The sequence below is a fragment of the Austrofundulus limnaeus genome, unplaced genomic scaffold (assembly GCF_001266775.1).
Source record: "Austrofundulus limnaeus strain Quisiro unplaced genomic scaffold, Austrofundulus_limnaeus-1.0 Scaffold326, whole genome shotgun sequence".
Classification (NCBI taxonomy): Eukaryota; Metazoa; Chordata; class Actinopteri; order Cyprinodontiformes; family Rivulidae; genus Austrofundulus; species Austrofundulus limnaeus.
The window spans coordinates 35,993-53,161 of NW_013952728.1; the positions used below are offsets into that span (position 1 = coordinate 35,993).

Genomic DNA, 17,169 nt, shown 5'->3' on the forward strand with positions numbered 1-17,169 from the left:
ACATTCATGAGGTACTTTGCATTGACTGGTTGAGTGTGGGCGTGTAGAGGGAACAACCTGAGGCGGGACCTCTTGTGCAAACTCTGACGTGCGGCTGTGATTTATAAAGGAAAGATGCGCAGAAACATGCGTACGCACTGTTTTATAAATCTGAATTTTTTTTGGCGTATGCCATTTCCGCCTTTTGGCCGTACGTTCACTTTTAGTATGGTTTCCACGCAATCCTTTATAAATGAGACCCCTGATGCTTACCCAATAATCCAGGTAGAAAAATTAAAACAGGCAGAGTCAGGTCCACTGGATGAGTTCTTTGTTGAAACGTTTCATCCTTTATCCAAAAGACTTCTTCAGCTTGAGAAGTTTCAGGTAAACTGGATCAACAAGTTTGTTGCTGCTTATAAGGTTGAGTTTACCTGCAACTCCTCAGACTGAAGAAGTGTTTTGGATATAAGAGGAAGGAAATAAAATCCAAAGCGCGGAGGCCTCTGAGATATAAGAGGAAATATTTGAACAAAGAACTCATCCAGAGGACCTGTCTCTGCCTTTTTAGATTCACAGGGTAAAGATACTTTTAAAAAACTGACAAATATCCAAMACAGAACACTGGTGGGCAATGGCACAATGAAGTTAACCCATTTGACTCTGACAAACTTTACCCATTTCTCCTGAGTGCTTTTGATTTTTAGGAAATAATGAACCCTTACTCCTTCCCTGGCTGTATACTACAGAACTGTCCAACAATTTGAGTCATCATTTTGTTCCTGCAATGAGTACTCTGGCCAGAAATGAGAAAGATGAGACTGGTGTGCCATATAAATCTGTCTGTCACTTGAGGGCGAGCCTTTCTTGATGTTTCTTGACATGAAGGTCTTATCCAAAGCAGCAACTTGAAAACTAATAAAAAAAATCATTTTTTAAACAATGTTGGGTTAGTTTTCAGCATTTGCAAAGAAACATGAGTCTTTATTTTTGTCTATCATATTTTGCTGGATATAAAAAAAAAGGCTGGCGTTGGACTTTAAGTAAAATTGTAGTCCATTTGATGTTTTTGTTGAGGCTGAAGCAAAATCTTACTTTGAAATTGTGCTCAAGTTTATTATTGATTTTTATTTATTCTAATTGAATGATGCTAAAGCAGATGGTTGTATGTTTTAACTATGGTTACAAGCCATCGACTGGCGATCAGAATTGGCTTCTTTTATTTTGTTTTATATTTTATTTATTTTCAGTGTGACTAGGCTTTGTTGGTGCCTTATAAGTTCCACATCTACCTGCCCAGGTTGTTTCAGTGAACGGGATACATATCTGATGTTTTTCAAAGTGACCTCATTCTGACTTACAGTACGTCACAGAGGCTGGYGTGAGCTGATCGATCCCCTAATCTGGAGTCATGCTGGTTAAATAGATTGTTCTTTTTATGTACAGTGCCCTGAGACAACGTATGTTGTGACTTGGCGCTATATAAATAAACTGAATTGAATTGAATTAAATCTTGTAGCTCGACGTATTCAGCTACTGAACAGAAGTTAGTTTGCTTCATCTTTTTTCTTTTAGGCTTCCATGTCCTGGATGATAATTTATAGATAAATAAGATAGTAATGTTGAGTGTTTGTTGACCGTATCAATGCTAAAGTTACTTGATTGGTACTTTGCTTCATGCCCATCTTTTCTTTCCATAAATAAAATGCTGCACCGGAGCATTCGGTCAGAGGCACGTTCAGATATAAACACTGAACTCAACAATCATGTCAGATAACTATTTAATCAGCTTGGAGCTTATTGATCTGGTCAAAATTAATCATGTGGAGCCTGTGCTGGAAAAATCCTGGGTTTTGGTACCCATCCCTAATAGTGGCCCTCGAGGACCAGGAATGGACTTCCCTGCTCTATTTCTTGCTGGCAACAGAACACCTTTGGTGTGGAAGTTATTACTGAGTAAAGAAGACAAAACTTTAATGATGTATAATAGTTTAAAAATAGTTAGAAGGCAACGCAAAAAGTGTAAGCTGTTGGATCATTTCCAAATAACTTTGGGATCAAAAGGAGTTCAGACAACAAACAGGAAGAATGGGTTACAGAAAAATAGCTTTGTTTGATCTTTTTACGTTTTCAGCCTCTTTCATAATATCTTGTGGGCTTGAAAATGTTGATAGTCTGTTAGAAATCTTTGAGCCAAGGTAGTCTGTTGCTRTTTTGTCCTGTCAAAATTCTTTGAAAGATGTCAAAAGTTGGCCAAAATTGATATTGACAAATCAGAACTGCACAGAAATTGGCACCAACCCACAAAACATAAAAATCTATTTTTTTTTTACTAATTATCTTTTTAAAGGGCCAGATTCAAGTAGCTGATTCTGACTTCAAAGTTTAGCTGTGAGATGAGAACCCCATCAATATTTTATCATTCCACCAGTGGAGTCGTACAGTCGGATCAAGGCTTTGTATCACAAGACGTTTTACAAAATGGCTCAAAGCCTTTTGTGCCACTTAAGTCTAAATGTTTTTGCTAAGTATAAAACAGTCACTGTGCACATTTCCATCAGCCGTAACCACACAACCTTATCTGCAGAGTATTGTAAATCCGAATCTTTCACTCGAAGTGTGCAGCATAGCATGCTGCGTTGTCTACAGTGTATCTATATGTGGTTTTAWTAGAGATGTATAATAATCATTCATCATTAGTGAAAGGACATATGTATTACTGATAAACATTTTGGTAATAAACCAATAAACCAAATAGAACATTTATAGATTTTAGTGGGTTTTAAGGACAGCGTTCACAAATTAGAAAAAATATTTCTTGTGTTTAAATCAAAAAAGCACTTCCTATTTTTTCATTTAAACTAGCGTTTGATGGCACGCTGTCTGTTTATTACCAAAGCACCAATTAGTGATGCATTTAAATGGAAAATATACGAATGTCTTGAGCTGAGAGTCAACTAATGTGCAATTTCAGGGCTGCTAGTGGAAACATTATACTTCAGCCGTATCCATTCAATTCATTATTAAATATTAGTACAAAACGTCTTATGTGTAAAACACCATGCACTGTTTGTATTGCTGTAGAGATGAGAAACTCTCTAACTAGCTCATTTTGTGGTTTCATAGTTCACAAATGGTAGGAAAAGACAAAGCTGAAGTGAGCAGAACTGTGCAGGGCCTGTAACGGGCTGTAAAATTGCATTTTAAGCTCTTAGGAGATGTCTTGATGAGGTGTCTGCTGTGCTTGGTGAAGTACGAGCGGTGAAAGTGCAGGTTGTGTTGCAGCAGGTGCCCAGTTTTCTCTGGTAATTGGCCCTCATGTTGCCAATTCAGACTGCAGTGTCTTTGAAGCATCACTAGCAGAGACTTTATTTAAAAAATCAGGCAGTAATGCTGCACAGATATCTGCTTTCTGGGTTGTTTATATAAAAAAAAGCTTGCATTATTTCCTTACTTTATAGGATTGATTATTTCTGTTTTATTAKGGATTGTGTGATTGCATATGGTTGTTTTTGTATTATACAGAGATGTACCTTAAAGATTTTAATAAGATAAACTGTTTTATATTCTAGCTTRATTTGATTTGTTTGAATAATTTACTTTTTTATTACCACAAAGCTTTCTCTTTAAGGTCCCTAAAATCAGTGGAGGAATTCAAGCTTTATTTAGGTAAAAAAACAACAACAATGACTGGAAAGGAAAACATGCTAATTTTTAATCTGTTTGCTACAGGGTTTATTYTCTTTATAGGGGCTTCCACATTACATGTGTTGGAAATTATATACACCCCTGGCCCAATGTAAAGTGTCGTGTGCATAAAATCTATGTTATAGTGAGAAAACAAGTATCTATTGGACAAATAAATCCCTCTGGTTTATTCAGTTGCAGGGTTACCTACCTATTGGACTGTAGACCTTGTGTTGATAGAGATTATTAACATTATAGTAAACCATCTGCAAAATACACAAATGAGCAGGGCTGTGTATCATGGCCAACTCCCTAAATCAATTCGATTTCGATTCATGACATTCTGAATTGATTAATCACAATTCAGTTTGATCTGCTTTTAAATAATGAAACTGTTTCAACTGTGTTGCAAAATACAAATTTATCTATTTTTCGTTTTCACTATAAAAAAAGGTTTTAAGGGCAAACTTGTAAATTGGACAATTTAAACTAACCYAATCAAACAAAACTGCCTCAAATCTCAGTCAGTGTTTTAAATCTGAAAGGAATTGGAAGTGAAAGTATATTTAATCTACAACATTCCATCATTGTAAATTTCAYTGACATTTATAAATGATTTTGTTCCCGATTTTACTTCCTGTGACAGGAGAGTGGATTCCTAAGATGAAATGCTTGATCCACAGGCCAACTTTTTGTTTTTGTAAATACTTAATTTTCCTAAATTTTCAGTATTATAAGGCGTGTTGTTTCCATTTAGCTACCAAATGTTCTCTCATGTTTTGTGATTGCTCAAACACAAAAAGTATTTGGAGATTGGTTCATGAAGCAATGCAGATTTTTTTCAGTACAAAGTAAAATATTTAAAGACTATTTGACATTGAATAATTTATTCTGTGTACATTTCTTCAAAACAAACTAAAGATAATAATTATAGTAGCTGGATACAATCTTTTATTTAAATGTCAAATTGGCCCAAACATAAATAGCTGAAAAGACATATTAGAAATTTCTTGAATGGAAAGGTTTTACATTATTTGGAATTTGCTTGGTTACTGTAAGTTATGTTCATTCTGATCTACTTTCTAAGCATAATAACATAAATCTATCGCCCTAGCATTCAAATCAGTGTAGAGCTTTCTGTTTAATTTGAAATTGACAAGCCTGTTTTTATTTTATTTTTTTACTGAGRCTTTATAACTGAACACAACTCTTTGTGGTGACATTGAATGAGCTTTTCATGATTAAGCAGTTGTTTTAAACTGAATGACTTTTAGAGCAAACCATAATTATTTAATGCATGAAAAGAGTCTCAATCCGACCTCAAAGGCAGGTTGTGGTCTGGCTGTTTTGTACATTATCTGTGCTTTTATCACAGAGTAAACTGTAGGCACAGCAGAGAGGAAGAAAGTGTAAGAGAGCAGCTTGAAAAATGTATTAGACTGTCTCATTTAATTTTTTTTTTTGTAAGTAAAACAAAATATAAAGAAAAAAATATATGACTGCAGCAGCAGCCCAATACAATTTTGGATCTCTTTTATCCTCTGGTTTATTTAGCTGATGAATCATAAAGCTTTTTTTTATTTCTGACTTTCAGTACGTATAACCTACTCTATTTTCCTACCATGACAATATCATGCAACTTTAGATTTAGCTAGAAAATGATGTCAAGTTCATATTTAGAACTGCACAACAGCATTAAACATTTACATGCCTTATGTAAACCCATGAAMTTGTCCTCTCTAACCCCTGCTGGAGCTGCATAATTAAAGAGTAATTTCTCTGAAATGGCTTGAAGCTTTTGAATGAAGTGTTTTGTATTATAAATAGCTGAAAATCAGTTCAGGGGATCAGTCAAAACATTAAACTCAGAGTTTGGCAAGAATCCCAATTGTTTACATTCTGCTTTAGAAGAAAAGTTGTTACAATTGAGTTTTTTATGTTACCCTTCATTCAAGTGGCACTGGTTTTCTATATCCATTTTTTGAGAGTCACTAATCAATGAGTGTTAGGCACTGAAGAAATAAAAACAGTAACTTTCAATGAGACATTTCCTCAGATGGGGAAAATTWAAATTTTGGACTATCACACAACATTTCCTTTAGTAAATTGATAGCAAATCAATGACATGATGGTTTTTGTGCCTTTAAAGCTCTTCAACAACAACRATGCTGATGTTGCTTCACTGTGAAATTTTTATAAACTGTTTCCTTCCCTCTGAAAATKTAAACATTTTCCTCTGTGAGAATACATATTTTTTTTATTAATCGCATATCTGTTCTGTTATTTTAGATTTCACTTTTATGTGTGATTAAAGGTGAGAGTTACATTATTAGATTCAGAATCTCTAATTTGATGTTTGATTATAAAGCCTAAAAGAATTTGATCAAAATGCAGAATTAATTCTAACATATAATAAAAACAAAACTGCCTTGATGTTTCCAAGACAAACAGAAAATTCATTAATTGAAATGTAACTTCTTGCCTCTAGCTCCGTATCTATTTTCACTCAAACAGTTCTGATTTAGCATTTAAAGAAATTAAATGGTATYTAGCAGCCTTTTTAATATGAGCAAAGCTGTGGTTTAGTGTCACATACAGGATGTGTTATGCAATCTGAAGTCCATCATTATACATTTTATAAATAAACTGTTTACCTGCAAGATAGAATAGTTTGTTGASGTAAGTCTTTTCTCTCTGGGGAGTTAATTTAAGTGTCTCTCCACATTTTGTTCTTGTTGGCAGCACCTGAGTTAGAGGAAGAAATCGRGACGTGCTGTCGGTTCCTGAGTTTCTGGAGCTTTCAGCTGTGACTGAGAGGCTCAGAGTGCTGTTTCATGTTGCTCAGAGGATGACTCAGCAGCAGCTCTGCATCATAATGTTCTGCTCTTTCACAGGCACTGATGCTTCCCAACTAAAAACAACTATAAAGTCAACATTGTAGTACGGTTAATTGTAATGAACAGTCGCCATCAAGAATTATTTTCATCTAATAATCCAGATATTTTATTGTAGCTCCTCAAAAACCTGCTGATGTTTTTTATTTGAACGTAATATAGTCTGGGTCAGTTGTTGGGAGACCTGAAAAGGAGAGGAGTCCAACTGTGAGACTTTATTCAATGATGTTGAAAAACTAGAATTGCAATCAAACGCAATACAAGTAGCCTGTTATAAGTGACAGGCTTATAATAATAATAATAATAATAATAATAATAATAATAATAATAATAATAATAATAATAATAATGGTTTAACATCTACCACTAAATCACCTGCCACACATGAATAATGCTAAACTGTTAAAACCATAAAATCTGCTAAACCATAACCACTTCACATTCTCTGAATACAGAACTTAATGTTTGTTTATTTTAGGTCTGTGCACACAAAAATAAAGTGTAAGAAAATCATCTCTGATTTAGTGAAGCCACATAAATTAGATGCTATCTKACTAAAGTAGGACAGCTTTGGTGCCAAGTTAGTTAGATGGTGTATTGATAAATTAGGGAGAGATGATTAGCATAATCAGTTGCTGCGCATCAGTTTCTGCCTGGCAGCTATGGAAACCAAGTGAAGGCATAGACACATGTAATTAGTCTGCCTGATAAAATCTTTCTGTAAACAATTGCAACTGTGAATATGACAGATTGTTTACTGAGAGAGAGATKGTCTCTGTCTGTTTGAAGCTCTGTTGCAGCCAAGTATTATATAAAAGATTTTATTTTCTTAAAAATCTAAATGAAGAAGGCCCCTAATACTTAATAATCACATTTAGACTATGTTGCAGTTGAGTTACAGAGATTCTGAGTTTTTTCCATTAGAGATAATTGTGAATAAACATTTGATAAGTGTACAGCAGGCTCCAAAGGGAGAGGAACTCCAGTTACTTCAGAAAGACAATGAGTGACTTTAACCCAGAGTTCCTGAACCCCAGACACTCTCAAACAACATGGATGAAAGAACCCAGAGCCCCCCAGGAGCAAAGTGAGCAATAAGGGTCTGGTGCATTGAATGTTTTGTGCCTGATAACCATCACTAATAAATGTTATCGTGATCAAAGGAATTAATGAGAACCAAAAAGAAAAATTGAAATTTTCCACTTCGTAAAACACATTCACATTATTTTAAACCAGGCAGGTGTAGAAATGACCAGGGGTCAGATTTCTAAAGGATTGCATGGAAACCACACTAAAAGTGAACGTACGGCCAAAAGGTGAAAATGGCGTACGTCAAAAAAAAAAAAATAATTCAGATTTATCAAACCGCGCGTATGCATGTTTCTGCAACTTTATAGATCACAGCCGTGCCTCAGAGTTTACACATAAGGTCCCGCCTCAGGTTCAACCCTCTACACACCCACAMTCAACCATAAACAGTCAATGCAAAGTACCTCATGAGTGTTATGGTGTATTTAAATCAGTCAGCTGATCAGTGTCAAAAAAAGCGATTGGCTCAGACTCGCTGCGTCGTCGTCTGGAGGATGACAGGTGCTGACAGCTGCTCACTTGAACAGATTGTAATTTACACAGATTTTCCCTCATTTTGCAGGTTTACAGACATTTAGAGTAATGTAATGATTTTTATCAAAAACTCAGCTTCAAATTAATTTTCTCTCAGAGCCTGCAGGATGATAAAAACAATAAAAACAAATAAGTCAGATAAAGTTAGAAATAAGTAAAAATAATTAAAAATACTGAACTTAGCACACAAAGTAAGTAAAATAATGTTTGGTAGATTCTTTGTTGTAACAATACTTCTTGACAATAAATTTTATACTGCTGGAAAGCCTGGTAAGTTCTCTTTTAAATGATGCCACATTTGTAAAGAACATGCATTTGTGGGATGAGCAAAGTATGGGGATTGTGCGCATGAAAAACCTGTCAAACAGCTTATTTTGTTGTTTTGAGCTTCTGGTGCCCCCAGGTGCTGCCAGTCAGGTGCTGCTATAAGATTTATTTTCGAGAAACATTGTTACAACAAAGAAATATTCTACCAAACAATAGTTTACTGACTTTTTGTGCTAAGTATTTTTGACCAGTAATTCACTTATTGGTATGCAGGTGTATGGTGTTGCTGACTCTGACAGCCAGGAATATGTGTTTCTTCATTTTTATTGGTTCAGTGATTCAGTGTGGAGTAGGCGGCGTGTATTTTAGCAGTGAATGTAACTGTAGTTTCTACTTTATCTTTCCAAATGAATGGWAGAGGAAGACGTGGGATCACTGAGGTGTTTTTTTTTTTGACAGGTGTCGTGCTAAATATAGTGAACCAGCCTGGAAAAGCACCATGGTGGTTGAGAGAAACAACTTGGTGCATTACTGCCACTTTGTAGTAGTTAGATGTGTGTGTTACTAACACATGCTGGTGGAAAGAAGAGACATTTATCAAAACAGTTACACAAATTATTCACATTAATCTAATGTAACACTTTTATTTCCCATCCCTGTTATACTTTGGTCAAAACTAGTTTGAAAATTCAGAATTACAGCAGATATTTGTAAAAACACAATCCTGTGCCGTACTGTGGATCACTGCTGCTGCACAAAAACATACTAAATACAGTAAATATGCACAACCTGTGTACAGATAATCATTACATTTCTTAAAACTAGTGAGAGAATGAGTGGCTGTGGTACAGTGGTTAGGCAGCCAATTTGGGGCCAGAAATCCACAGGTTTGACTCCCTGCCTTGTCTACAAGTTGTGATGTCCTTGAGAAAGTCCTGACTGCTCCCCAGGCGTTTAGTGTCCCGCTGCTCCATTTGGGTGTTTCTCACAAGTGATGGGTTAAACGCAGAACACAAATTGTTTTTTTCTATCCTCGTGGGGACTTTACATTGTTTTCCATTAATTTACCAATCGTTTCTACAGCCTAACCCTGACCCCTTAACCTTAAACCAGTGGTTCTCAATTCTTGTCCTCGTGACCCATACCCTGCATGTTTTAGTTGTTTTCCTGCCTTGGCACACCTGATTTAAATGAACGAGTGATTGGCAAGCTTCTGCAGAACTTAAAGACCTGCTGAAGAGCAGGGAAACCACTAAAACATGCAGGGTAGTGGGTCATGAGGACCGGAATTGAGAACCAGTGCCTTAAACCTAACCTCACAGGTAGATACCTGATTCTAACCTAAACTCAGTTTACACCTTAGTCCTAATCTGAACCCCCACCCCAAAATCTGCATCTGTACCTGTGTTGACCAACGCCTGGTCCCCACAGGTACATCAGGAGCAATGGATCCCCACAAGGCTGATTGTCTGGAAAATGGTCCCCATGATGTAGCAAAAATGTGTTCACACACACAGAAAATAAACAACCAGATTAGAAATAATTACATAAAATCAGTGAGTTATATTTGCTTTGTTTACATAGCTCTCCAAGACCCCAGAAAGCATTTTTTTTTACGTTCCTGTTGTGTTTTGAGTGTCAGAAGACAACACTGTTAATGTCAAAACAACATGGAAAGTGTTTGTAAAAGGTGTCACTATGGAAATCAGTTGAATTTTCATCAGACATTGATTAAAAAAATGTATTTCATCTTATTCTACTTTCTTGTAGCCTGGCCCTTGCCTTCCTACACAGTTCTGCTCAATTCTAGTTTCCCTTCTCTGCTCGTCTGGGRYTTCTCCCATAGACAAGGATTTCTTCAGGAGAATTTCATTTRGGCCAATCAGCAAACAGAAGGTGGAGTTTTGATCAATGTTGATGTTCTGCGCAGTGTCTGCTAGTAGTTTAGCATGCGGCAGTGGAGGAAGTGAATGAAGCCAGTCTGTGTTGATAAGGCTTCCAAATTWAATTAAATKTGTCTGACAAAGCAGCAGCTCTCATTTACAGTCGTCTCGTTCGGCTCGGTAATTTTCTCCTCTCAGTAGGGTTGTTTACAGCGCACGCGATTTCTGGTTAGCTTCTTAGCTTAGCCTCCTTCACAGTGGAGCTAGTGCACACATACAGCCAACCGATCCAATCATTTTAAACTTCAGCAGAGGCCACGCCTCCATCAAGAATCACTTCTCTATAGCCGAGAGTCCAGACCCTCGTATGAAGCAAAGTGAAGGACAAGGGTCTGGTTTTTACCTAACTAAGTTTCTTGTATTAAATAAGATTTTGTTTATTACTCATTGTTGCACTTATGGCTATTATGTTTTTACTGCGTTAAACCATTTTTACTAGAACTACTACCGTAGAAAGATACAAGGCATGTAATTTAGGACTTAAAAATAACACATCCTTTTGAAATCTGTTTTTAGTGTAGTTTTCTATCAACACTTAATCTAAGGTGATATTTTGCACATCCTGTTGTATATCTGTGTACAATATGCAAGTGGAAACAGTGCATATTATTGTCTCTCTACATTATAAAATGTAAACCTTTGTGCACCAAATCACCAGGATGAAATCATGGTTCATGTTGGTGTAAACCTGGAAATAAACGTGATTTTGAGGTTCTTACTGTGATTGTAGTTCACCGTTCAGCCTGTTCTGCTTAAAACAATCAAATCTTTGCATCTCATCTCCTTGTTTTATATATTTAAAATAAATTAAAAAGTACAAGTTTTGGAACTGCAACATTTCCAGCTGCTGGACTGCACTTACATCCAGACCTGGTGGCACCCTGACCTTCCTCACTCTTTAATGAGCTCCTTCTCTGCAGCAGTGACAAGCATGACAGAAACTACCGCCAGCAGCTCCACTGTGAGCTTTCATTGTGTGTCTGAATGCAACAAGACAAAGTTTCTTGCTCATCAGTTCATTCAATCTGTCTTTCTCTTGTCTTGCAGTTGGAAAGACGTCTCTGATCACAAGGTTCATGTATGACAGCTTTGACAACACGTATCAGGTAGGTGCAGAGGGAGGTGAGGGCAGTGAGATGTGTTTTTGTGTCTGATGATTAAAGTGATGTGGTTTGATCCATCACACTGGGCTGAAGGCCTTTTCCCCTTTGAGACTGAAACAGCTGTCCAAGATTTAACGAATCAAAGATTTGAACTCAAAGAAGAAAGACTACTCAGATTCAGTCGATAACATCAAATCATAAGAAAGACCATTATTTCTGTGTGTTTGAAGAAACTTAGATATTAAATCAAACAACTCTAAATAAAAAAAACATCAAGAGCACTGCGGGTCCCCTGGCAATCAGTATTTTTAACCCTCTTGGTGCAGAGCAGTCAAATCTCGCTCCCTGTCCTAAAAACAGAATATTGCTTGTGCAGCTGCAGCACTTCTACAGATCTGTACGAGCATCTGCAGAAACACAGAGGACCCTTAAACAAAGCCTGCAGGTTTTATTGCTTCATGAGCAAAAAGTCTCTACTTGCACACTAATAACAAAAGGTTTACGAATAAATATTTCGCCCTCTCGCATAGCGTGGAACAGATATTGTCTTTTAGCTCATAAAATGTGTGGAGAAACTATCAGCAGATTATTTTAAGAACTGATAAAATCACAGTAAGACACCAAGTAAAGTCAAGAAATTTTAATAAAATGAATTAGAACTTCTTATTGGCACTAAATCCATCCTTGCATAAACGGAAACTTTTCTGTTCTCATCAACATCATCTCAGTTCCTGCCCCCCAGGTTAGGAGTCTGTCCACCTAGACAACACATTATCATTTAAATCTCACATCTGTAGCATCACTCGTTCAGCCTACACCTCTGTAACCTCTGTCCATCCCTCTCRTGCAGCAGTACTGCTGTTCTGGTTCACTCTTTGGTCACATCATGTCTAGATTACTGCAACTCCCTTCTTTATGGTTTACCAGCAAAATCCATTAAACTCCAACTGGTCCAAAACTCAGCTGCTCGTATCATTTCCAGAAGCCCTTCMAGCAGTCATATAACACCTGTCCTACAGCGTCTTCACTGGCTCCTCCATTAAATTTCACATCTCTTATAAAATGTTGCTCCTCACCTTCAAAGCCTTCAATACCCCAACCACCACCACCACCCTCAGGTCCACCTCCTCCAAGTCACACATCCACCTGCTCGTTTGTTATTTTTATTTGTCGTTTTATTCTTTATTTCACTACAGTGTAAATTCTATTTCATTGTATTGTGTACTTGAATGCCATGAAATGTACCTTCAAATAAAATGTATTATTGTTATAAATGCCTTTTATGAGTTGACTACAATGGAATTTACCTAATTTCCCTCTGGGTAGGGCTGGGCAATATGCCCCCCCCCCAAAAAAAAAAAAAAAATCTTTGATTTTGTTCATCACAAATTAGATTTTTGATTTTAATCGATTTTGTTTCCCACTTAACGGAGTGCCTCTGTTTCAGGTGTTGAAACAAATTTGTTGTACTCCTGCTTTTTGTAGCAAGAGTCTTCAAACACGTTTTGCAGTGAGGTGTTCATGGCTCCAAGTCTGAGTTTGGGAAACCTAACCAGTACCAGAAAACTGAAGAAACAGGGCCTTTTTCAGAAGCAGATCCTCTTTGCCAGCTGCCATATTGTCATGTCATGTACCAAGTGTCTTGAGGGACAGGTGGGGTGACCTCTGAACTACAGAAACCCCAAAGAGTGCACTGCTGGGAAAAAAAATCCAGATTTTCCCAAAATTAAATCTTTATAAATGGCAAATTCAAATTAATTGATTAAATCCATTTATCGCCCAACCCTACCTCTGGGATCAATAAAGTATTTTGGAATTTGAATTTATAATGTTTGTCTTCTATTGATAGTTCTTTGCATTAATTTGAAGTTGTTTATTTATTTATTTATTTATTTATTTATTTATTTTAGGAAGGCAGTAAATAAATGGATCAGTCAATCAGAAGGTTAACACAGAGGATTATCCAGATTGGCTCTCGTAGTTGTTTTCTGTTCCAGCCCTTTTAGCACCTTTGTTGCAGGTTGTCAGGTTCCTCATCAAATCACTGCTGTTGTCCTTTGGTTTTACCACACTCAGCAAACGTGCTGCTCAGTTTTACGATGTGTTGTTTAGAGAGGGGCGCAGAACACATGCCACTTTGCACATACATGTCTGTGTGGTTGGTGTGGCTTTATCGCCTGCTCTGAAGTGATTTGAGGCAGCTTTCGGAGGTGTTGTGTGAAAAGGGCTTTAGATTCTGAGTTTTTAGATTCTCCGGACTCTAGGATACTGAAGCAACTGCAGAGAACCCGTGCAGAGAGAACATGCAGACTCGACTCCTGGTGCTCCCAGTAGGCCAGCAGGTTCTGACCCAGAACTGTCAGGCTGTGAGGCAACAGTGCTTCTCACCACTGTGCAAATTAAAACAAAAACTAAACTGCATTACATTTGCATTAATTTGAGCTTTAGTTGATCCATCAACACAAACTTATTTCAGTAAAGGCTGTATCTCACTGGGCTGTCTCAAAATGCTCACAGGAGTTGTAGAGGCTTGCAGTATTGTTGCTCCAGTTTTAAACATGTTAAAAATATGTGTGAATCAAATTTTTTCTAATAAAATAGTCACAGGGCTATCGCAAGTGTCTCAAACCTGTCTGGAAGCTTTCTCAATTTAGTTTCCATTAATTACGAGCTCTAGAGCTGCATTTTGACCACTGCATGGTAGCTTTACTCTGACAGAACACATCAGAAGCTACAACACTAAATGTCCAGGTCCAACCACACCGATGATGAACAATATTCATAAACAAACTGTTTAACATCAGACAGTCTWCATTTTAATTGTATTCCTGTAATTTCTGCTACCGAAGTTTGGTACAAAACAGCAAAAGCAACAAAATAATGTGCATATTAGAATACAGTTTTATTATTTAACTGAAGATTATTATTGTTTTAGTTTATACTCAAGGAAAAAAGGGGCAGATATAAGATTATTTTCCTTCTCTCTGCTGCCTTTCATTTCATTGTATTTGTATTTTCTTTTTATTATACATAGAATTAGTTTTGTTTTCAAGAAATTAATAATGTTATTGAATTGAATTTAAGTGAATAGTTGCGCACATAAAAATCGGCCTTGATTTTTAAAAAATAGTCCAGGAAAACATGGCTGCATTACCCACTAGTGGCAAAGACTCAGAATAGTCCACAGTAGTCATAGCCCAGTGAGACACTGGCTTCAAGTGTGGTTAGTTAAGGCAAATTGATGTTCTGCTTCTTGATCCTAAATCTGGGTGTCTCTGTAGTGAAGTTCTAACAAGCTCAAGTAGTAAGGGTCCACTGTACTTCAAAACAGATGTGAGACGAYGGATCTCGCTGTCGTGACAACTATTCACATAGAAAAAAAAGTACCTGTGGTGGATAAATCCTGATAAGTCCTCCCACTGCAGCACACGTCACAGGCTCAGAATCAACACAGACAGAGCTGTTGTCACAGATTCTTATTTTCATTTGATTGTGGAGGAGGTGGAGAAGAAAAACCTGATATTTCAGTTAACCAAAGAGAAGCAGTAATTTGTAAATTTGTCACAAACGGTCACTGTTTACTACAGACGATGCATTGCTCCTACGCTGTCCGGCCGAGGCGGACCCCCTCCTGGTCATCACAGCCATGCATATCCTGGCTTCACAAAGCTGTCCAATCTCCTTTTAACAAGTTCTTTTACTATCTTTATAAGTTTTATTTGACATTTTCTGTCATTTTTACTGGAACAGTCGTAATGTTGGCTGTATTTTTCTCACGCTYCTCAGAGATAAACTCACTGCAGCCACTTCACATAAACAAACACRCCCATGAAGTTCTGACCAATCACACAAAGCTCAGCTCATAGTGCTGTGAGAACTGGTTCTGCCTGTGGGCAATGCACAAGACGGGGTCTCAGCAGGTGGTAAAACTAACAAATAATGCTATTTTTGTTACACACCCTTTTAAAGTACTGTACTAGCAAATTAATTAGAATTGTAATGTTGCCTGAGGGCCCAATGATCTTGGACATCTATTATTGGCTTGTAACCTTGTCCTTTGCATTAGAAATTGCTGCAAATTCTTAAAATCCTTTGATGTTGGATGTTTTCCCTATTTTCCATTGAGAAACATCATTCTGAGTTGGTTTAACTCTCCAGTATTTTGTAGACTGGCTAGCCTCTGTTTATCTTTATTTCTGATCAATTTAACTTCTCTTAAATGTATTTATTATTGACCTTTTRCATTSCTCAGYCARTATTTTGCAATGMATTWTTTGAAATATACTTAGTCTAAACAGTGTTTATATCTACCTTTTTCAGCTCTGCAGTTATTCTGACGTCTGACAACATTGTACATTGAGGACATTTTGCTGTTACTATGTAAAATACCAATAWAAMAAATTTTTGAATGGCGTAAAAGCATAACTTTGCCAATATAAATAACGCTTATTATAATCCTTAAAAGTATAGTTTCCTCAAATAATCTACCTTTGCCATCACCTGTGGCGTATGTTATTAAATATGGTTGCTTTCAGGTTTACAACAGACATTTGAAGTTTACATATTTGCCTGGCATCACTGCTTACCCTGATGGGACATTGAATAAATTTCTTATTTAAAAACGTGCTACGCTTCTACCACAAAGACCTTTGTATTTACATTTATTACAYGGTCTGCTGCTATGTGGACTTGGTAAAAATAGCATATTTTCTAAATAAAAAAAACAAACTCAAGGAACAACATGAACACAGGTTTGATTTCCAGTGATGGTGGCMTCATTAGCGTACTATCACTGATATTATTGGAACCAAAATTGCTGCAAATTTAATTTGGAAACAACCTGTTCATTAGTGTCTTACTCATATTTGTGTAATTATTTGTGTGGGCATCATAACTTGCTTTTGTTGCCACAGATGAAAACCAAAGCTCAGTTTGTCCTCTGAGTGCGCCTGCATGCTGCTCTCTTCAGCCTTGTGTCTTAATGCAGCTTCTTTTATCCTCCCTGGCTCAGTGACAGGTAGCGCTGTAAATGATTTTGCAGTCTTTTTCTAGCTCAACTCCTGAGACCTTTTGTGTATTAATTAAAATGCAGCATGCATCAGATCAGTGGGAGTGTTTATGCTGCTGCTCACTGCTCAGTGGGGGAATTTATTTTCCCAAYGAGGGTAGAAAATTGATATGAATGTGGCCCACAGGAGACACCTTTCCTGATGAGAGGATTTATGAAGTCACGGTTTCCAGGCTTAAATACAGAACCATCTCTTGTTTTTGTAGCTTCATGCTTGTCAGGCTCGAACACGAGCAGATGCTTCCTCTTTGAAGGGAAAGCTGTGGTGTGTTTAGTGACCGAAGGCCATCCGAAAGATGAAACCGAGCGTAGCAGCAGATTTAGTCAGCAGTAGGATGTGAGTGAGGYGAGCCATATTTGCTGCTTCTAAAGCAGCAGCTTCCTATCAAGCAGCCATTCAGCCGAGAGAGACGGGGCCAGGCGTTCTCACTGGCAGCACATGGTAAAGGGCTCAGGGGTCTCTGGAGGCAGAGTACTTTTGTCAGTTGTGGTCGAGCTGTCAGTCAGGCCCCACCACCAGTCTGTGATTGCATTCTTCTGTTCWGCCCAAATATTCTGCTGCTCACTGTGGCAAGCAAGGGATCCGACTGAATTTTAGTTTTTTT

The 17,169-nt window shown here is 37.2% G+C and overlaps 1 protein-coding gene across 2 annotated transcripts in view; it reads left to right on the plus strand.

Moving 5' to 3' along the window:
- rab6ba (RAB6B, member RAS oncogene family a) overlaps positions 1-17,169 on the plus strand; it is a 99,125-nt gene that overhangs the window by 33,771 nt on the left and 48,185 nt on the right. For both annotated transcript variants that reach the window (XM_014022346.1, XM_014022348.1), the window contains exon 2: positions 11,441-11,499. In XM_014022346.1, the coding sequence (XP_013877800.1) occupies positions 11,441-11,499 (59 nt within the window). The remainder of the gene's footprint in view (positions 1-11,440; positions 11,500-17,169) is intronic.